The sequence below is a fragment of the Schistocerca nitens genome, chromosome 3 (assembly GCF_023898315.1).
Source record: "Schistocerca nitens isolate TAMUIC-IGC-003100 chromosome 3, iqSchNite1.1, whole genome shotgun sequence".
In the NCBI taxonomy this organism is placed as follows: domain Eukaryota; kingdom Metazoa; phylum Arthropoda; class Insecta; order Orthoptera; family Acrididae; genus Schistocerca; species Schistocerca nitens.
The window spans coordinates 648,935,779-648,958,968 of record NC_064616.1 but is presented as its reverse complement, the minus strand read 5'-3'; the positions used below and the strand labels follow the sequence as shown (position 1 = coordinate 648,958,968).

General features: G+C 37.9%; 1 protein-coding gene across 7 annotated transcripts in view; it reads left to right on the top strand.

Annotated features, from left to right (window-relative positions):
* LOC126248609 (ephrin type-B receptor 1-B) overlaps window positions 1–23,190 on the top strand; it is a 364,329-nt gene that overhangs the window by 297,599 nt on the left and 43,540 nt on the right. For all 7 annotated transcript variants that reach the window (XM_049949753.1, XM_049949752.1, XM_049949749.1 and 4 more), the window contains one exon: window positions 11,285–11,544. In XM_049949753.1, coding sequence (XP_049805710.1) covers window positions 11,285–11,544 — 260 coding nt within the window. The remainder of the gene's footprint in view (window positions 1–11,284; window positions 11,545–23,190) is intronic.

Sequence of the window (23,190 nt, the reverse complement as noted above, 5' to 3'; positions counted from 1 at the left end):
TGTTGTTGGCTAATGATACAAGGCCAGACCAGTCCATCCTCCAGACTGTTTCCTGCATTTACTGAAAAGGCTGCTTCCCCTCTCCAGAATTTGTATGTTAGGTATTTATTCTGGCATTTCCACAGATACTTTTCTGATGTGGTTGCACCTATACCGTAGTGTTGCACAGCCCATTCTATGTCAGCAAGGTCCATTTTGTGACAGTTAATGTTAACAGCTGACTGCAATTCAAAATTATGGTCTTGTATGATATGTGTGAGCAATAATGGATAAGTTACACACGTAATTTATATTTGGTTATATGTGGGTGGGCAATGGCCTTGCCGCAGTGGGTACACCGGTTCCCATGAGGTCACCGAAGTTAAGCACTGTTGGGCGTAGCTGGCACTTGGATGGGTGACCATCCAGCCGCCATACGCTGTTGCCATTTTTCGGGGTGCACTCAGCCTCATGATGCCAATTGAGGAGCTACTCGACCGAATAGTAGCAGCTTTGGTCGAGAATACCATCATAACGGCCAGGAGAGCGGTGTGCTCACCCCACGCCCCTCCTATCCTACCTTGTTGTAGGACTATCTGTATTACATTACTGCCACAAGATATGAACTACCTTAACAATGATCTGTGAGTGATGAGGGTAGAGGTAAGGCATATGAGTTTTGTGGTTTGCAAAAGTCCTGAATTCAAAACATACCTTCATTGCCGTAAATACACGGCGGTCGGATGGTCCCAGTAGGCCACTCGTGGCCTGAAGACGGAGTGCTTTTTATATGTGGGTTCCAAAAATTTATTAGTATTTCATCAAATGATTTTTAGACCAGAGTTTACAGATCATCACTTACTCAAACTAAATGTGTGTTATTTTTGTATATTAGCTGTTTATAGTAGGAAGTGGATATCCATTCTTCTACATCAAAATTTTAAAGTGCTTGGTAAGCTTTCTGTATGATGTGCCAGCGTCAGTTCTACACGGCAATCTCCGACATGTTATTTTAAATTGCATTTGGTGATATATAAATATTGTGTTTCACTTTGATGGCATGAATGTAATGTTTGCTACAAATTTAACCAAGTAGCTTCACATTTGGCCTTGTGAGGCTGAGTGGACCATGTTCCAGATTTATCCACTATAGAAAAATCTGAAGTGTAGTAGTAGTAGTAGTAGTAGTAGTAGTAGTAGCAGCTTTGTTCATCTGTAGATCTCTTTTTACAAGGATATAGGACATGTCAAAGTATTTACAAGTTTAGATCAGTTTAAAATAAGCTAATTCATATACACATATATTTACAGACTTCCAGTTAGACATAATCATTAGATTTACTCCTGGTATACAATACATTTTTTACGAATAACTTATTAAAGTAATGTAATGCTGCACCATTCACTCATATCCCTCTATCAGTCACTGCCCACACTGCACACACATTATTTCATAACACTTCACTGTTAGTTAAACTAGAAATCTCTCTGTCAGAAGCCAACACTGCCAACCAGTATTCCATAAAGGCAACCTATTTCTTAATCATGTAGGCTACATTGGCACACATGATTGCCAGAAGACAATAATGTAGACAATTTTACACCTATTTCTATGCCATCAGTGTTTGCTAAAGTTATCCGAAAGGCTGTGTATATAAGGATAATTGATCATTTTATGTCACATAATTTGCTATGAAATGTACAGTTCGGGTTTAGAAGTTGTTTAACAACTGAAAATGCTATATTCTGTTTTCTCTGTGAGGTACTGGATGGGTTTAACAAAAGGTTCCGAATGCTAGGCATATTTTTTGATTTAATTAAGGCGTTTGATTGTGTTGATCACAAAATATTGCTCTAGAAGTTGGACCATTACATAACACGGGGAGTAGCTCACAATTGGTTCACCTCTTACTTTAACAACAGACAGCAAAAGGACATAATTCACAGTGTTGAGAATGGCTGTGATGTGGGGTCTGAGTGGGGTACAGTCAAGTGGGGGGTGTCCCAGGGATCAGTGTTGGGGCCACTCCTGTTCCTTATTTATATAAATGATATGCACTCTAGTATTACGGGTAACTCTAAAATATTTCTATTTGTTGATGACACTAGCTTGATAGTAAAGGATGTTGTGTGCAACATTGGCTTGGTGTCAAATAGTGCAGTTAATGGCATAAGCTCTTGGTTTGTAGAAAATAAACTAACACTAAATCTACATCTACATCTACATCCATACTCTGCAAGCCACCTGATGGTGTGTGGCGGAGGGTACTTTGAGTACCTCTATCGGTTCTCCCTTCTAATCCAGTCTCGTATTGTTCGTGGAAAGAAAGATTATCAGTATGCCTCCGTGTGGGCTCTAATCTCTCTGATTTTATCCTCATGATCTCTGCGAGATATACGTAGGAGGGAGCAATATACTGCTTGACTCCTCAGTGAAGGTATGGTCTCGAAACTTCAACAAAAGCCCGTACAGAGCTACTGAGTGTCTCTCCTGCAAAGTCTTCCACTGGAGTTTATCCATCATCTCCGTAACGCTCTCGCGATTACCGAACGATCCCGCAACGAAGCACGCTGCTCTCCTTTGGATCTTCTCTATCTCGGATCCCACACTGCTGAGAAATATTCAAGTAGTGGGCGAACAAGTGTACTGTAACCTACTTCCTTTGTTTTCGGATTGCATTTCCTTAGGATTCTTCCAATGAATCGGAGTCCAGCATCTGCTTTACCGACGATCAACTTTATATGATCATTCCATTTTAAATCACTCCTAATGCCTACTCCCAGATAATTTATGGAAATTAACTGCTTCCAGTTGCTGACCTGCTATATTGTAGCTAAATGATAAAGGATCTTTCTTTCTGTGTATTCTCAGCACATTACACTTGTCTACATTGAGATTCAATTACCATTCCCTGCACCATGCATCGATTTGTTGCAGTCCTCCTGCATTTCACTACAATTTTCCATTGTTACAACCTCTCGATATACTACAGCATCATCCGAAAAAAGCCTCAGTGAACTTCCGATGTTATCCACAAGGTCATTTATGTATATTGTGAATAGCTAGGGTAATCAATGTAAGACTCAGTTTTTACAGTTTCTAACACTCAATTCAACATAACCTGATGTTTAATTTCACAGAATGGGCATATGATTAGTGAAACTGAACAGTTCAAATTTCTAGGTGTTCAGATAGATAGTAAACTGTCGTATAAAGCCCACATTCAGGACCTTGTTCAAAGACCTAATGCTGCCATTTTTACTATTTGAAAAGTATCTAAAGTGAATGATCGTTTGACACCAAAATTAATCTACTTTTCTTATTTCCATTCGCTTATGTCATATGGTATTATATTTTGGGGTAACTCTTCCCATTCTAAAACGATATCTATGGCTCAGAAACGGGCAGTTCGGGCAATAAGTGGTGTAAGTTGACAAACCTCTTGTCAACCCCTGTTCACGAGTCTGGGTATTTTGACATTGGCCTCCTTACTGTCATTTCTTGTTAACAATGTTTGCTTATTCCCAGGAATAAGCAGCTTTCACTCAGTTAATACTTGGCAGAAATCAAACCTGCATTTGGATCGGACTTCCTTAACTCTTGTGCAGAAAGATGTGCAGTATACTGCTGCGCCCATTTTCAATAAGCTACCACTAGAATTCAAAAATCTTAGCAGTAATCCGTACGCTTTCAAATCGAAACTGAAGAGTTTCCTCATGGGTCACTCCTTTTATTCTGTCGAGGAGTTCCTTGAAAAATTAAGCTGATTCTTGTCATATTGTTGATTGCATTTACTTAAACTTATGGCTTGAATTTTTTGGGTTCATAAACATTTTATTTTATCTGTAATTACTTTTAAGTCGTAATTTCATGTATTGACACTTTCCATGACTATAGAGATTTACTCCTCAATTTGGTCTCGCGGAACTTGACGTGTAAATAAATAAAATAAATAAATAAATAAATAAAAAGTAAACAGTGAATGAAAGTGAAAAACATCCATTGTATTTATCTAAAAGTAAACAGTTCAGTTAGTGTAACATAACAAAATGTTAATTACAGTTCAGTTCATATTTCATCCAGAGAACAACATATTTTATGCAGCCTTCTTCTGCTGTTAATTATATCCAAACCCGATGAATTTGCACACTGTATAATGATGCTTGTGTTATTAATGAATGTGAAAGCTTGTAACAAACAATTGAAGATCACCATTTATGTACACTGCATAGAGTAAGCAGTCAAATGAAGTACTGAGGAATGACACACATCTTACACTCCACAAGTCTGAGTGTAGCTTAAATGCCTGTGATTGATTTGTTCTCTTCTTCATACTACCTTGTAGGACTATCTGTATTACATTACTGCCACAATATATGAACTACCTTAACAATGATCTTTTAGTGATGAGGGTAGAGGTAAGGCATATGAGTTTTGTGGTTTGCAAAAGTCCTGAATTCAAAACATACCTTCATTGCCGTAAATGTGGTGCTGAAATGAATTGGTATTCCTCTGTAGGATACAGCAGTGTCTATACTTGGGCAAAAACCCCTGGTAAATAAGGAGGCTAGCATGTAACGACCTTGAATATATTCTTAACAGATTTATTTATTTCTTGTTCCAGTGATCCTTGTTGTGACAGTATCACAGGATATGGAACAAACAAAGAGCTGACTTACAGAGAGTGGGAGGAGGATCCCATGTGCAAGGGGCTGTGCTGAAACGCAAAGTCAGCTTTTCCTTTTGGAATTTGAATAAACGCTCTCAGTCCCTTGTATTTATCTTAAATACCTATCATATTGACCTTCCTGAGTGACATGGTTAATCTTTCCAAAATTCCTGTTCTGTGGGTATTTGTATATAATGGTTCCCAGAGGAGACGTTCTGTAACCTCTCTGTCTGTCATTGAATTGGTAGCCATTTCGTCTGACATTTCTACATCTACTACTTGTGCATATTTAATACCTTCTCTGCAGGCCTTAACCATGGTTTGCACCCTTGTCTCAACTTGTATGGGTACAGGATAACAAGTTGTCAAATAAGTATTAGATTTCCTTAAGCATGACTGGCCACGACTGTGTAATTACTTTCTTGAAACTGTTGCTACAGTTTACTGACTCTGTTTTCTCACTGTAGGATCACCTTGCTGCTTCCTTGGTAAGCACTGAACATTTTACAGTGATTGTAGTCTGTAGTTCTATTACTGTAATTTACCATAAGAATGTCTCTCATGTCCTGCCAGTTGGAGGATTCGCTTCTTGTATGTACACTACTGGCCATTAAAATTGCTACATCACAAAGATGACGTGCTACAGGAACGAAATTTAACCTACAGGAAGAAGATGCTGTGATATGCAAATGATTAGCTTTTCAGAGCATTCACACAAGGTTGGCGCTGGTGGCGACACCTACAACGTGCTGACATGAGGAAAGTTTCCAACCAATTTCTCATACAAAAACAGCAGTTGACCGGCGTTGCCTTGTGAAACGTTGTTGTGATGCCTCGTGTAAGGAGGAGAAATGCGTGCCATCATGTTTCCGACTTTGATAATGGTCTTATTGTAGCCTATCGCAATTGCGGGTTATCTTATCACGACATTGCTGCTCGCGTTGGTCGAGATCCAATGACATTTGGCAGAATATGGAATCAGTGGGTTCAGGAGGGTTGTACGGAACGCCGTGCTGGATCCCAATGGCCTCGTATCACTAGCAGTCGAGATGACAGGCATCTTATCCGCATGGCTGTAACAGATCGTGCAGCCACAACTCAATCCCTGAGTCAGCAGATAGGGACATTTGCAAGACAACAACCACCTGCACGAACAGTTCAACGACATTTGCAGCAGCATGGACTATCAGCTCAGAGACCATCGCTGCGGTTACCCTTGACGCTGCATCACAGACAGGAGCGCCTGCGCCAACGACGAATCTGGGTGCACAAATGGCAAAACATCATTTCTTCAGATGAATACAGGTCCTGTTTACAGCATCATGATGGTCTCATCCGTGTTTGGCGACATCGCGGTGAATGCACATTGGAAGCATGTATTTGTCATCGCCATACTGGCGTATCACCCGGCGTGATGGTATGGGGTGCCATTGGTTACACGTCTCGGTCACCTCTTCTTCGCATTGACGTCGTTTTGAACAGTGGACATTACATTTCAGATGTGTTATGACCCATGGCTCTACCCGTCATTCGATCTCTGTGAAACCCTACATTTCAGCAGGATAATGCACTACCACATGTTCCATGTCCTGTACAGGCCTTTCTGGATACAGAAAATGTTCGACTGCTGCCCTGGCCAGCACATTCTCCAGATCTCTCACAAATTGCGTGAAAATGTAATCACATGTCAGTTCTAGTATAATATATTTGTCCAATGAATACCCGTTTATCATCTGCATTTCTTCTTGGTGTAACAATTTTAATGGCCAGCAGTGTAATTTGTTTCTGGCTGGCTACTCATGATTCTTTGTGAACTCTTTTTGAGAAAAATAGCATTTGACTTACCATTCAGGTTGAGGGTATATATAGTTCAGTTCATAGGTTGCTTCCATGTTAAATGGGGGTAAAGTATGTGTTACAAGGGGCTGAAATTGGGAAGGGAACTGCCTAGTTCCAATGTTCCCCCAATGTTGGAAACACAAGATAAAGTTGCAGAAAATAATTTTCTTTTAATTTTTTTGCTCATTAGTAGTTTTATTATAGACTAAATGAAAAGACCTATTAGTGTTGTGCCTCACTTCAAATTTATCATCCATTTACAAACAACACATGTTTATAGGAATCTCTAGAATCCAGTTTTTGAACATCTATTGTAGCATGTCAGTGTCTCTTGAAATTCTCAAAATTGTTGATATCTCATTTGATACCCTTAGAGTCTTTATTTTAAAACTTTTATTGCCGACTATGCCTTTAATTGCTGCCACATTTTCTAAATCAAATGCTCCATCCCTGTAAAACCTAGGCACCTGTGGCAAATATATCTTCCCCAGCATCAAATTCCACAACGTCTATACCAACAACCTCTCCCAGTCTTTTCTCTTCTGCAAATACTTCATAGATCTTTATCACAAAAAAATTTCCCAGGCATTATCCTCCTCTCACCCCCAAAGAATATAGCTCCCACTTCCAAAAACTGCAGAAGTTACTGCCTTTTCATCTTGTGCCACTCATGTTTCGAATGCCTCAATATATTACTCAACCATGGCTGTGGCTTTCTCAGATCTAGCCCTCAAATGAGGTCATCTCTCCCCGATATGCTCCTTACACCACCATCTGTCACCTTCCATCACTCTCCTAACCTCCATAACATTCTTGTCAAAACATATGACACTCTTAGACCAGTATTCTTACCCCTCCAATTATGCCCACTTTAAAATGTTACCCAAGAACCCAACCACAACCACTTACTCCACTGGTAAATCCTACAACATTAAAGGTAGAGCAACTTGTGAAACCACTTTTGTTGTTTTAACAACTAAAATGTGTTGACTGTACCACATTGTATGTAGGAATGACCACTATCAAACTGGCTAAGAGCATGAATTAACACACAAGAACTGTACCGTTAGGAAACACGTAGTATTCAGTATCTGAGCATAGTCTACAATGTGACTGTATGATATCAGAATGCCACATAAAGCACACTGGTCATTTGGATGCACTGACTTAGTTGCCATTAATTCCAGAAATTGAATCTTGCTCTCCAACATGCCCAACTACCTTCCTGGACAACCTCTGTTGACAATTTCGTCCATTTGTTCCCAGTGGTTGAATTTCATTATTTACTCATTTTCTTTTTAAATCCACATCTTTTCCCCCCACTCTGTGTACTGATTTGCCTCCCCATCTCTTTGTCAGCTTTCCTCAGCTCACTCTGTACCTTTTTTGCTTCTCATAATTGATGTTGGCATAGAACTTAGCTTTGAAACACGTGTGTGCGCGTACACACACACACACACACACACACACACACACACACACAATTCATTCTCTCCCTCTATCTCTTTTTCTGAGGCATTCCTCTTCACTTTTGTTTCCTCTTGTCCTCACAATATGTAGGTCCCTCTCCACCTGTGGCCTGACTACTGAGTCTCTTCTTTTCAACCTTCCACAACCAGTCCCTTTTCATCCTCGAGGAAGGAACATAAAATAATTAAAAACTTGCAATATTTTTTGTGCTTTTAAGTGTTTCTGTGCAGAGCGTTTGAAATTTACCTCCTCTAGTTAAGTACTGGCCAACCCCTTGTCACCATGTAATCTAACAGTTTTCTTATGTTGTACCTGACATTCTGGCAACTGGCACTACTGTTTTCACAATCATTAGAAAAAATAAATGCAAAAGCTTATACGTATTATGTTAATTAAAACAAAAAAACTGGTGATACTTCTACACAAAGAACTAGCTGTTATTTGAAAATCAGCCAATGAATGAGCTCATGAGTCACAACAAGTGTTGTGTCTCACACCAAATCTCCTACCAACTTCTGAATATTTTTCCTTTGCGGTATAGAGAGTTGATACAGGTTCTAGTCAAAATGGATGCGTGTTGTGTTCAGATATTTCCATAAAATATAGACAATATGTTTAAATATTACATAAAAGCTCAACCATGGCAACATCTGCATCTGTACACCAAAAGCCTCTTCATGGTGTGATAGGTGGTACTTGGTATACCACTATCATTGCCCCATCTTTCCCTTTACATTCATGAAAGATGTGCAGGAAGAACAAATGCCACTAAATCTTATTAAGAGCTATAATTTCTCTGAATCATTACATGAAATGCCTATTTCTGAACTTTGGAATTTTAATAGTAAACTTCTCTATGAAGCAAAACACCTGTACTGCAATGTCTGCAACTGGAACTGAATAGGCAACTATGTGAAATTTTCATGCCTACTAAACAAACTTGGGGCAAAATTTGCTGCTCTTCTGTGGATCTTGTCTATCTCCTCTTTCAATCTGCCCTGGTAAACACCCCAGGCCGATAAGAAATACTCAAGAATCAATTTAATGGGGTTTTTGTTCAGTTACCTCCTTGGTGAGAATACATTTCCTACATATTCCAGTGAGTCTCAGTCTGGCTTCTATCTTTCATATAACTAATTTTATATGGTCATTGTACTTTAAATCACACTTGGATGAATACTCTTGTATATTTAACAGCTGTGACTATTCCCAGTAAGTGATTGCCAATCTACGAATTATAATTTGTTTGTGTTAGCTATGTGTTGATAACACAGTTTGCTCTTATTTTCTTATTTGCTTTTTTCTTATCTGCTCTTATATATATATTGTTAAACATTTTGAAAGGAAAATTACCAAGGTGCAACAAAGATATGTACTGAATTTTCGATTATACTAAAAAATATGGGAATGTGAGGATGGACTGTTGACTGTTGTTTACCTTGATGAAATCTTCTTGTGTTGTCAACCATATACAGAGTAATCTTGAACTGACAAGGAAGCCTCATTTTTGTATAACAATAGCTATTGTTGTTGGCATCTGAACAAAACTTTCTGCGTCATGTACAAACTGTGAGATGATTTGCAGGTTGTATGTTCCCAGTATATATTTGTCCTAATTTAGTTACTGTGAATAAACTACAAGTAAAATAATAAATAAAGTTAATTTAAATATTTAGTAATGCCTCCAGTAGTCATTTTCTCATCTTTACTTAAATAGAAAATCAAGGATTATCATTTATGTTCATTTTTTTGGAATGTTCATAATTGACAATACGTTGATAAGTTTTGCAACCTCTTTGTCAAGGAGCTCCACAATGAACTAAAATGGGAACTGAGGGGAGACTCCACTTGACTAATTGTTGCACTGTGTTGATAACACTCCATTGACTGAAGTCACCTGTGCGTTTGTCCTGTATGCATAAATGTGGATACTATTGTGTGTAAAGATAGTAAATTAATTATGTTGTAGACAAGAAGAATTGAGAATTCCAATAGGAAATGAACTGGCATAAAATTTCGATTGAAACTGAAACCTAATGTTTCACAATGTACACCAGTAATGAGAATTCCAGTATAAAAATAGTTTTAAAATTATGCAAAGCTACAATGAGTGAAACAGAACCACATTCATTTAAAATTAAATAAAAATTAAATAACTGAAGAAACTTAAATGGAGGAATGAGATACATTTACAATATTAATTCAAACTCTGCAGTTTTACTAGTTCATTACTTATGGTTTTTGTACTCCATCACAACTTTGGATTGGCACCATGTAAGCTTTCTATGCCACTCATTGCACAATTTGATATAGATTGAAATTTCCATTTACATCATAAGATGTAGTAAACACAAGCAACCCCCTTCCCCTGTAACAGAACTCATAAGCACCACCATCCCCAAAGATAAATAAATAAATTTGCAGATCTATTACACACATCATGGACTTTAATAAAGGAGCAAAGTAGAGATCAAGTTTTATCAGCAAAAAAGGACTGGAAAGCCCAATAATATACTTTTACCTGTGAATATGCAATAAATTCAGTCACATTACAAACCTGTATTTGGGGACTGTTGAAAGAATCTACGAGAAGTAGACATGGAGTTTAGGATATTCACCTAGAAATATGAAATAAAATAAAAGAGGTTAAGTAATTAATACTTTGTATGTTTGCAGTTAGCTATATTAGCATTGAAATCCCCACACCACTTCTTAGTTTTCTGATCTAATTGTCTGTAAAAACTTAGCATTGTTTTAGTTTTATTGCTTGCATCTTCTTAAAGTGTCATCACCCTTATCTTAACGTAGTTTCCCTTTAAAATGTTTTATTACTCCTTGCAGTTCTCTAGCTCTCATCTATATTAGCCCAAGTTTTGTCATAAAATGTGTATGTAGCACATGCTGATGAGTTATTATGTGAAATATGAAAAAAAAACCTTCGTCAGTTTTTTCTAGTAGTATCAGTTGTGGTCTGCAAATGAATACAAATGTGAAAAAAGAACAAAACAAAACAAAAAAGACTGACTGTTGACTTACGTATTGTAGATCGCAACATTAAGTTGTGCCCATTTCCCACCATTACCTGGATCCAAAGTGCCTGATTTATGCTACCATATTACTTTTTATCTTATATTGTTGTCCATATTATTTTTGATATGGTGTATTGTCCACGGATTGTTAAAGGACCATTTTGTGGTGGTGAACTTTATATGTTTGTCAGCTCACTTATGTGACCATCACATATTTGAATATGACTTGTTCTGTGTATACGGTCTAAGAGGAAGTGAAGTATTAGCTATATAATGTAGTTTTCATTTCCTTTTCAGGTGGAGGAGAGTTTGGTGATGTGTGTCGTGGGAAGCTTAAATTATCACCAGATGGCCGGCAGGAAATAGATGTGGCAATAAAAACATTGAAACCTGGAAGCTCAGACAAGGCACGAAATGACTTCCTGACTGAAGCTAGCATTATGGGACAGTTCGAACACCCAAATGTTATATTCTTGCAGGGTGTCGTCACGAAGTCCAACCCAGTTATGATTATAACTGAATACATGGAAAATGGGTCTTTAGATACCTTTCTCAGGGTTAGTAGATCAGTATTATCTCTTAATTACTCAATTAACTATACAATTAATGCACATAATTACTTTTGCAAGGCAGATACCACAATTAACGTAGGTTGCTATGATATTCTCCTAAGTCAACTCAGGTAAACGTCTGGGAAATACTGAAAGATGTATTTCATGCAGAATATACAGGGTGGACAGAAACAGTCTGAAAATCTTGCAAGGATGTTGAAGGGACCTTTGCCTTTCATGGACAAGTGCTCTACCAAGTGCCTGCAATAGGCAAGGTCCTGAGTTCGAGTCTCAGTCTAGCACACAGTTTTAATCTGCCGGAAGTTTCATTTCAGTTCACGCTCCACTGCAGAGTGAAAATCTAATTCTGGAAACATCCCCCAGGCTGCAGCAAAGTCATGTCTCCACAATATCCTTTTCTCCAGCAGTACTAGTTCTGCAAGTTTTGCAGGAGAGCTTCTGTGAAGTTTAGAAGGTAGGGGACGAGGTACTGGTGGAAGCAAAGCTGTGGGGAAGGGTCGTGAGTCATGCTTGGATAGCTCTGTTGGTAGAACACTTGCCTGCGAAAGGCAGTGGTCCTGAGTTCAAGTCTTGGTCCAGCACACAGTTTTAATCTGCCAGGAACCTTCATATCAGCGCACACTCCACTGCAGAGTGAAAATCTCATTCTGGAAACATCTCCCAGGCTGTGGCAAAGCCATGTCTCCACAATATCCTTTCTTCCAGGAGTGCTAGTTCTGGAAGTTTCGCAGGAGAGCTTCTGTGAAGTTTGGAAAGTAGGAGATGAGGCAGTGGCAGAAGTAAAGCTGTAGGGATGGGTTGTGAATCGTGCTTGGGTAGCTCGGTTGGTAGAGCACTTGCCTGCAAAATGCAAAGGTCCTGAGTTCGAGTCTCAGTCTAGCACACAGTTTTAATCTGCCAGGAAGTTTCATTTCAGTACTGTGTTGGAAATGCCATCAATACCATGCAAACTTTTACTTTTGAGTGAATTTATTATCTTCCTAATTTCAGTGGGAGAGGTTGGTTAAATTTCAGTTCTATCAAATTGCATAGGTATGGCCCCTTCCATATACTGCCTTGGATTTTCTAATGAATAGGTGGATCCTATTTTCTCTAAAACACTTAAAAAAGATTGTTGAAAATATTTTCTACTTCTGACTTTTTGTTAACAAACTTTTCATTGAGTTTGATAGAAATACATTCATCCTGTGCTTTCGGTTGCCCTGTTTCCCAAAATGTTTTAATTTTGTTATCAGAGGTGTCGATCTATAACATAGTGCACCAATTTCTAGATTTTTTACTAACTTTTCTTAATGCACTGCAGTAGTTTTTATAATGTTTGACTGTTTCTGGATCATTACTCCTCGTAGCTATAAGATAGATTTACAAGATATTTTTATCCCTTTTGTAAGTCATGACTTTTTTGATGGTTTCTTACAATTATGTTTCACTTTTTTCTTGGAGAAACTGTTTCCAAATATACTCACAAAGGTATCATGAAATAGGTTAAATTTCAAATCAGCATCAGGTTCCGTATTCACCTAATCTCAGTCCAACTGTTGCAAACTGTCCCTAAAATTTGCAATTGTTTAGTCATTAATTGAATGCACTAGTTTGGAGTACTGTTTTGTATTACTGTATGGGGCTATATCAAATACTGTAATTAGCTGTGAATCATGATCAGACAGACCATTCCTAACAGAAAAAGTTTTATTTGATTAAACTTATCTTGGTCTATCAAAACATTATCTATCAGTTTGTTGCTTTCCTGTACCGCCTGGGTAGGAAAATCAGCCACTGATATCAAATTGAAAGAACCAATAATACTTCAAGGTCAAGTTTTCTATCAGACTCTTTCAGAAAATCTACATTGAAATCCCCACAAACAATAATTTGCTGCCCTCTGTCTGACAGATATCACAACAAAGAATTTTTCAAAAATACCTTAAAATTTCACAATGGGCTCCATACACAGCTAAAATTATAAAAGTACCATTATTTAGTTTATGCTCACATGCATATGCTTCTATGTGTTGCTCTACACAACATTTTTTAGTTTCTAAATTTTTCAGACTATGATAAATTTCAACATATATGGCAACTGCTCCTCTCTCCATAAAGTGCTGAAAGCTTATATCCACCTATATTTACCTTTTCCATATCTGTGACTATATGATGTTCAGACAGATGTAGTACATCTATTCTACCCTCAGCTTCTAAATATTCTAAACAAAACAGAAGCTCATCTAGTTTGTTTTTTAATCCCTTGATATTGTGATGCAGTATACTAATATTATTTTTCATTGTGCTTTTATGAGAATCTTGCAATATTTTAACATCTGTAGTGCCTGCCTGTCTGAGCTTCTTATTAAGCTTAATTTCATGCAATGTTGAATCACTGGACACTGATTTTAGTATAAAGAAGAGGTACACCCATGAGTTTCAGTGCTCCCCCCCTCCAACCCCTAAAGATTTTGCTAGCATCCAGCCCATTTACCCATCCCTTTCCTATTGAGATGCAGGCCATGCCTTGTGAAGTCCAAGCTGTAATTAAATATACTTTTTGATGAGTAATGATTATCTTAATATGGTAGTGTTCATAACAGAGTGTGATAATAAGGGGTACATATCAAGTTTTATCACATCACCTGGAACTTCTCATCTGATGTTATATTTCTGAAATAATTCAAAGATCATGTGCCCTGCAAACATAACATTTTATCTCTGTATCCATCAAAGTTTAATTTACATCATCATATCCCTATGTTTTTGCTCCCAACATTACTCTCCCATTTTACTACTCAACCCATCAACCCAGCCCCCTCCTCACCTCCCCCCCCCCCCCCACCACCACCACCACCACGACCACTTCCTCTCAACCATGTGTGTGATTTATGTCATCTGGCAATTAATTCCTCCTGTCACTTAATGTCACAATTAATTGTTTTTTGCACAATCCCTGACCTGGAAGAGTAGTGTGAATGATAAATAATGTAGTATTTTGAAAGGGGAACCAACTAAGTGTTTTATAACCCATGCAGAAATATGCAATTTTTATGAATAACTTCTTTGTGTTATTTTGTAGCATTTCTACTTTTGCTTGTACATATTAAAAAATCTACAACATTTTAACATATTGAAAATATGCACATCACCTGGAACATTCCAACAGTTGGAAGCTTGAGGAAGCATTGTTGCCTATTGTAATTCAGGGCATCTCACTGAAATTCAGTTTTTTCCTGGGACACACACACACATTTCACCATGGCCATTAGTTAAGTGTAAGCAATTTAAATTTATACCACTGAGAGGTGATGGTTCTGTCTACTTTGTGTTTGCTATAGCTGAATTTTTAACAAAGATCCATACAGCATATGTATCCAAATACATTACTTTAGACTCCTTCCTTTTTTTTAAGTAACTGCTTCCACAAAGCTTCCATTGTCACCAAATATCTTCAAAACCACAACTGATGTTGACAATTTTTCAGTTATTTATAGTCAGTGGAGTTTTTCTCATAAACTTGTCTAAGTATATTATTTTCATTTCTTTTGCTGATCTACTTTCTTTCTATTAACTCTCACAAACTAGTAGCATGATCTACTCTTCTGTTGTACATATTCATCCTAGATTATGTGTCAATTTTTTCTCTCAAATATAATTCAAGATATTTCTTGAGTATTTTTTTACTGCATTCATCCAGTGGTAAACTTTTACACACTGATATTTACTGTTTCCTTCATTGTTTAGTATTTGGCCTTTGTTACACTGTACAAGCTTCTGCTCATGCATAATTTTCCTACACTGTACTTTAAAACATATTTTCTTGTTTTGCTTCTCTTGATAAATGTATTCTGCAGGAGATCTGTGTCCCCATTGTTTACATCAATATCAGGATCTGTATGTGAGTTATTACAATCTACATTTTATTGTTAAGTGTAAGATTTACTTCAATTTCTCAGCATCTGCTACCTTCACGTGACATTGATGAAATTGCTTCACCTTCCAGATAATTACAAGGGGATCCGATAAGTAAGTTTCCTTATTTCATTTAATATTAAAAAAAATACACACAGCTTATCATGTTGAACTATTTTGATTGACATATTAGAATGCTCCTGTTTTCTTTCTACATAATTACCATGTTTTTCCAACCATCTTGGGTAACATGACACATGTTTTTCCAAACCAGTCTTATACCAGGTTGGGTCCTGTATCTGTAACCAGCTGTTCAATGTTGATGTGACTTCCTCATAGGTATTGAAATGCTTGCTTTCAATATGACCTCTCCTGTGAGTTTCTGAGTTGGAGGAATATGAGAAAATAAGGGGGGTAAGATCTGGAGAACATTCAGGGTGTGGGAACACTTCTCAGTCAAATCTTCTGAAATCCACCTGTGGCAGTCAAGCTGTATGAGGTGGAGCATTGTCATGAAGTAAGAGAATTTTATGAGACAAAAGTGGGGCACTTTCACCAGGTTTATTCCACACTGTGTCCTGACGTTTTGTCTGATGACCTCACTGTTTGGTCCCCTCCCCTGAATCAACCAACCAACCTTTGTCTCAGGAGTCGAATGATGGACCCACATCTTATCAGCAGTGACAAGCCATTTGAAGAGAAGATCTCCCTCTCTGAGATACATTTCCAGAAACATTCTGGCCAAATTCATCAATTGCAGCTTGTAGACATCACTCAGCAAACATGGCACCCATCTTGCACAGACTTTGTGGGAGTGAAGATGGTCTGTCAAGATTTTTGCAATGGATGAGCATCCAGTTACAGCCCCTGGAGGTAGCTGCATTAGGATGCTATCAATGGTAACACAACAATCTTCCTCCACACTGTTGCGAATTGCAATAATGGCATCACCCCATGTCACTGTAGTGGGCCTCTTTGTCCACGGTTTGTTATGCATACCTTCACATCCTTTCACAAACTGAACTCCTGATGGATATCAACAAGGGGTAGTTGTTTTTGCAGCAAAAAAGAAATGAATGACAGAGTGCAGCTCACAAGTGGACACACTTTGCGGGGGCAACTCCATGTTTACTTGCAGCATACCGGCAAAATACTGTAAGCCGGTGTGAACATTGTCAAGAGATATCACTCAAACTCACCAGCTCAAGCCATGGGTACAGTTTATTTTGCAGAGAAATAAAATAGGGAAACTTACTTATTGGATGACCTTGTACTAAGGCCTGAAGCATCAAAATAATTATTGTCACTTTCTCTGTTTTTGGTGGCAGGTCATCATCAGAACTATTTCCTGTCAGTCATCTCATAAGGTGTTAAAGCAGGTCTTCAAGAGAATCACGCAACTCAAGAATGCCTTCAGTTTCTTTAGGATCTACTCACAACATGACTACAAAATAAAAAGGGGCATATGCTGCAGTGCTTTTGCTATTGCATTAAGAAGAAAGTAATTACACTGATATTATTAAAAGACATGTCAGCATCTTCCCATTACTCATCAGCTTCTTCTTTCTTGGCAGACAATCCAGGATTTTTTATTTGTGCCGATAAAGTGATGTGATTAACATATAGAAACAGTGTGTGTTGTATGCTTGTTATATCCAGTAAGACTACCACTGCCAAAATTACACCTTGCCTGTGTAGGCTCTGTTCCTGGCCTTTTATGTTTGCCAGTTGTGTAGTGAAGCACAGGCCCAAAACAGTCAGTGGTAGTCCTGTTGTACATTATTTAGTCTCACAATGAGATAATATTCACACGGGATATAGTATATGAAGTCCAGGCAGAAGGGACATGATATGCTATTCCCAACTCACTGTTCTTGCCTCCACAGAGGAAAGTGGATCAAGTCACTAGTGATAGGACATAGCTCACTATACCCTGCACAATGTATGACTTATTAACATAACCCAAGTGTCATAGTTGCATATCTCATGATAGATTGGGGGCTACATGTCTTCCTGTAGCCCTTGTTTTACTCTATATATCTGTGCTGCTAACCCAATTTACTCCACAAACTCAGTATTAATAAGAATTAATTAGGTTTCTCACTTGTGATGTATTCACTGTTTTGAATACTGGTGATAAGCAGAATTTGTGTGATATGTTGTGATTCAGATGCATTTCTTTGTGGGCCCATGTAATGCTTCCCTCTGTAAAGAGACTAATAAAATGGAAAGGGCCAACCTAACAAGAGTTTTCATTGTTTCCTTAAATCATTCTAGGCAAATGTCAACAGAGTCCCATATGTAAGAGTGTAGTAGATTTCTGAGTCAGTTTTTGTCATATCTCAGCAATCTTGCCGTCAGTTGGACAAAGATACTACAAAAGAAGCAGCAAAGTAAAAAAGCAAAAGTAAATAGTGGAAAACCTCACATGTCTGGAAAAAATGAATACTGCTTCTGTCTGTAAAGAGTGAGCACCAGATAGATTGATGGAATTCAGCTGCAGAGAATTTTTCAGTAGCTTTTGAAACATGATCTTCATTTTCATTTCAGAAGGATGAGATTGTAATTGGTTGTAATGCAAACTAATGTTCCCATTTAGATCGTTAAAGGCCAAGCAGTAACCAGTACACCCACAAATGTCCTGTTGCACCTTCTAACATATGATATGATTCAAAACATTGAAACCAGGAGAGGAAAGACAGAATCAATTAAATTGATGATGACACCTAGTACCACCACTGTCACAATGACAGTAACAATAACAACAACAACAATTTGAAGAACATATTATCCACTTTGAAACAAGGAAACTGAAAAAAGGGCACATAACAAGCGTAGATTGGGAAGAGTGCAGGTACAGATGACATCATAGGTTCACACCAAGGATGCTAATAGCTTCTGCACATTTAATAATTGACTCCAAAATGTAGAGAAAAACTTATCAGTTTATATCATTGTCTAACATTCAAGAAGCACTGTCCCATTGCATTGCATGAAGCATTGCCTTGCAATATTACCAATTGAAAAGTCACAGTAAGTGCATGGAATGTGAATCCTATTGTTTCAGGAGTGTCAGGTCTAGTATTATAAATAGATGGGCAGTTTAGTCAGACGAGTTGCCATGGGGAGAGGAAGCACTCCTGTCACCAAAGCTGTTCAGTTCATCTACATTTACGTCTTTACTCCAAATGACACTATAAGCATGTGGCAGGGGTATGTTGTTCACCACTATCATTTACATCATTGAAGAAATAATAAATACTATTCATTCCTTTCAGTTTTTTAATTTCTATATCCATTCACCTCTGTTCATCATACCACTATTGTGCTCAGGATGAATGATAGTAAGTAAGCCTTCATATGAGCTCAGATGTTTTTGACAATGCCATCATGGTTATCTTGCGAGACATAATATAGAAGGAAGTGTTATTTCTCTTGACTCTTCCTGGAACATGCACTCTTAGATTTTTATCGGTAAACTTTTTTATGATGCACAACTGCCCTTGTAGTATCTGCTTGTGGAGTTGGGTGAGTATCTCAGTAACGAAAGATGCCATTCTCTCTATTAATTGTATCCTGTTAAGGGCCCCAGATGGATGATCAGTACTAAAAAGCAATTGAACAAATGTTTTGTGAGCTACCTCGTTTGAGAGTAAATCACATATGTTTAGAATTCTTCCAATGAATTTGTTTGGTCCATAGATTTTCTAGAGCTAGTTTTATGTGGTTACTCTGTACACACTCCTAGATTTTTAGAATTGAAGCTAATTCCAGTGTTTGATTGCTAATGGTGTAATTAAACAATTATGGGTCGTTCTGCCTATTTATGTCTGCCAAGTAGTATTTTACATTTGTTGATGTTGAAAGTCAGCTGGCCACTATCTGCACCAAGAATTGATGTGCTGCATTTAACTTAAATTTTATAATGTTGTGGCTTCCCAGTGTGCAACAGCATCATCCACGAATTGCTTTCTGATCTTCCAACATCATTCGCCATGTTATTTATAAATAGTCTTATTTATAAATAGTCTTACAACTATCCCTTTTGGTATGCCCATAGCTAGATTTACATCTGGCAATTACTCCTTGTTAAAAAAAGACATACTAAGTTATATTGACTAGTAGGGCCAGTTTGATCACATGGCTGGTCTAATGTCCTGTAAGCTCATTTTGTTGTTAACTAGATGGTGGGGGTGCAGAACTGTCTCAAACACATTCGGTGAGTCAAGGACCATAGTATTGACCAGGATATCACTGTCTACTACTTTTTAAATCTCATGGAAAAACAGGGCAAGTTGAGTTTCACAGTTTACAGAATCTGTGTTGTTTCGTATACAGGTGGTCATAATAAAGTAATCATATAACTTTACAACAGACTGACATCAGTGACATAGGTCTATGGTATGTGCATGTCAGATGACCCTTTTTGAAAACTTGAATGACTACCAACTTCTTAGTATTGAGATGACTGTTTTGTTTCCATAGAGAGGTACAAACTGTTGCTTAAAGGGGGAGCAACTTATTTCACATAATCCATATAAAATTTTAGAGATATCCATCAGATCTAGTTGTCTTTCTTGTGTTTAATCATTTTTAGCCAATTGCCTTTCTTGTATTTAATCATTTTAGTTGTTTTTTTTTTTTTTCCATTCCACAGTTACCTATCTCAATACCTGTCATTTCAACTTTTGTACAATGATTGAAATGAAAGACTATTGTATGATTTTACTTGGCAAACCATTCCTGAAGATGGAAATCTAGGATTTTGGCCTTCTCTTTGTCGTGCTCTGTTTTTGTGGCTAGCATATTTTGTTAGAGTTATTGGTAGAATTTTAATTTAAGATCCATTAAACGCTTAAAATTTTGTGCTCCCTTTACACAATTTTTATGCTTCATTAAGGTTTTTCAGACTTTCCCTTTATTTAATTATGTCACCAGAAGATCTAAGATAAACTCTTTATGAGTTGGTTCTGTAACTAACTCTTCAAAGTAATTTTTGTGTAAGATCTTTAGTATAATATCATTTGAATCCCTGTTACTGGCATGTATTGTAATCATGTGAAACTTTGGGAAATTTAAATCTGGTAAACCTTCTGGGATGTAAGGTCGTGGTCCATGAAACTCTTCGGCTCCTAACGTTTCGTCCAGAGCTGCGCTGGACATCTTCAGAGGGGTGTTTCTCCTCCGGTGAGTCTTGCCGGAGTTTCATGGACCACGACCTTACATCCCGGAAGGTTTACCAGAAGATATGTCATCCGGTCATGAAAGCCTTCATACTATAATTTAAATCTGGCCATGGTACCACAGCATGATCAGGAAATTTGCTTGCATCCTTCTTCAAGTTTCCCTTGAAGTGTTTTGTGACTAGAGCTCCTGAGACGAGTGGTCTGTGAAAGCATCTGATTACCATGTCTGCTCTATGTTTGAAATTACCTTGATCCAAATCTCTTCACATCCATGTACTATAATAACTTCAGCAGATATAATTTATTTATTTATGGCAATAAATATGCTGTCATCATTGGCATCTAGTGTATCTTTGCAATATATATTTCAAACATAATTTTAAGATTTCACTGCTTTTCACTTCAGGTTTCATGCACTTACTTTTTCTTCTACTACTGTGCCATTATTAAAATTATTCAGTGATAGTAATTCTGAGAATCTTAACTTGAGAACTCCTGCAGTTAACATATTGATGTTTTCTCAGACTAGCTTGTTAATATTGTTATTCTATTCCTCCCTCTGAATAGGATCCACGATGTCTGCGGAAGTTTTTTCCCAACCTAAAAAACGTACTTGTACGTGCCACAAGTACCTGGTGGTGCACAAAAAATTGGCCCTGAGTACTAGAGTGCTCATTGTTGCCCGCCAGTTGTCATGTATTGTTTCAAAGTTGTTGCAACTGTACTTTGTATTGTCAGTACGAAAACCATTGTGACCTGGTTAAGACTTGTGAAGTAAACATCTTAGCGTGATGTATCCTCCTTGAGTGAGAATCACAATAGTTGAGGTGTATGTGTCTACTGGTCCATTTAAGGAAACATAATACATATTTGCAAAGAAGTTTCCTGGCACATCCACACCAACAAAGAGCAGTATACACGATTTGGCGACAAAGAGGCATACTTCAGGGTCAGCTGCAAATGCAAAAAAGGATCAAGCCTTGTCCGTTTGTACGCCTGCTGTAATCATGGATATTCGGGCACACATAATCCATAGGCCAAAGAAGTCGAAATGTAAACCACCACAACAGGTGAATGTTTCATGTAGGTCTTGTCCTTGTGTTTTACACCATATAGGGATGAAGTCCTACAAAATGATGTGTCCAAGGACTGAATAAGGAAAATGACACAAAATGTGTGAATGTACATGGGTATGTCGAACAGTTGAGAGTGAAGTGTTGGATCCACCACTGTATTTCATGAGTGATAAAGCCTGGTTCCATCTGACAGGACATGTGAACTCCCAGAACACCAGTTACTAGTCAACAAACAATTCCTGTACAGTTGATGAAGAACCTCTTCATTGCGAAAAAATTGGAATAGGGTGTGCTGTGTTAGTAAGTCAGGCAAGTCAGATTGTGGGAAACGTATGTATTGAAACAGCAGCAAACAGTGCTGTGTATATGCAAATCTTTGAGGAATTTTACACACACTTGACACCCTCCAAACCCATGAACATACATATGCTGTCTTTCAACAGGATGAGACAACCTGTCACACTCCATGTGAGTCAGTCTCACAAATTCATGAAAGATTCACAGAAGAAAAGACTGCCAGCAAAGGATTGTGGTCATCATATTCACCAGACGTAATCATTTGTGACTTTCATCTGTGGGGCAGACTAAAAAGAAAAGTGTCATGCAAATAACCCAATAATGTGAAAAGACTTGAAGGACAATATTCGTAATGAAATATTGAGAATTGATGTGGCAGGGGTGTACAAAGTGTATATAACATGCTAGGGTTGGCACAAAAGTGCGGAGGAGCAAAAATAGGTAATTTTCAGCACCTAATGTAATGTAAGGTAAAGATGAGATCAGTTCAGTAAATATAGACCTTTGCATTAGCTTATTTGTTAGTTCTTTATTATCTAATTATTGCATGTTTATCTATTTGTTGTTGTATCTGCTCATGGCGAGCAATGCATAATTGGCGAGCCTTATGTACTCGGGGCTGGTTTTTCATGGACAACACTGTATTTCGCTACCCAAGTAGCTACTTGCTGTATGTAGTGCATTTGTCACCTATTAAGGGGTGCCCTACAGTTCTACATGGGAAAGAGTTCAAAATATCCACCTCTGAGATAAAAACACCATTTGAGTCTCTGGTTTAGCTGCTTCATCGTACTTTGAAACAAGTTACTTCGATCCATTCTGAGGGCAGTACTGCAAATTGTAAGCAATTATCTGCCCTCCCCATGCTTGGATTGTTGTCTACATCAAATTAGCCAGCCATTTAAATGAACTGGATGGCCTCTTCATTTTGATAGCAGGTGTTATTCATGTTGGTATGAACCATTATCTGCAGCCAGCTCCACCCGCTGCACTCAGTAGTTGCAGGCTGAGCCTCATTGAGAGGTGTTATTCATGTTGGTATGAACCATTATCTGCAGCCAGCTCCACCCGCTGCACTCAGTAGTTGCAGGCTGAGCCTCATTGAGATATCAGATGAGAACCCAGGGCAGATAAAGAAAGAGCAAACTAACCTGGCATACGTCAGACTTGTCAAT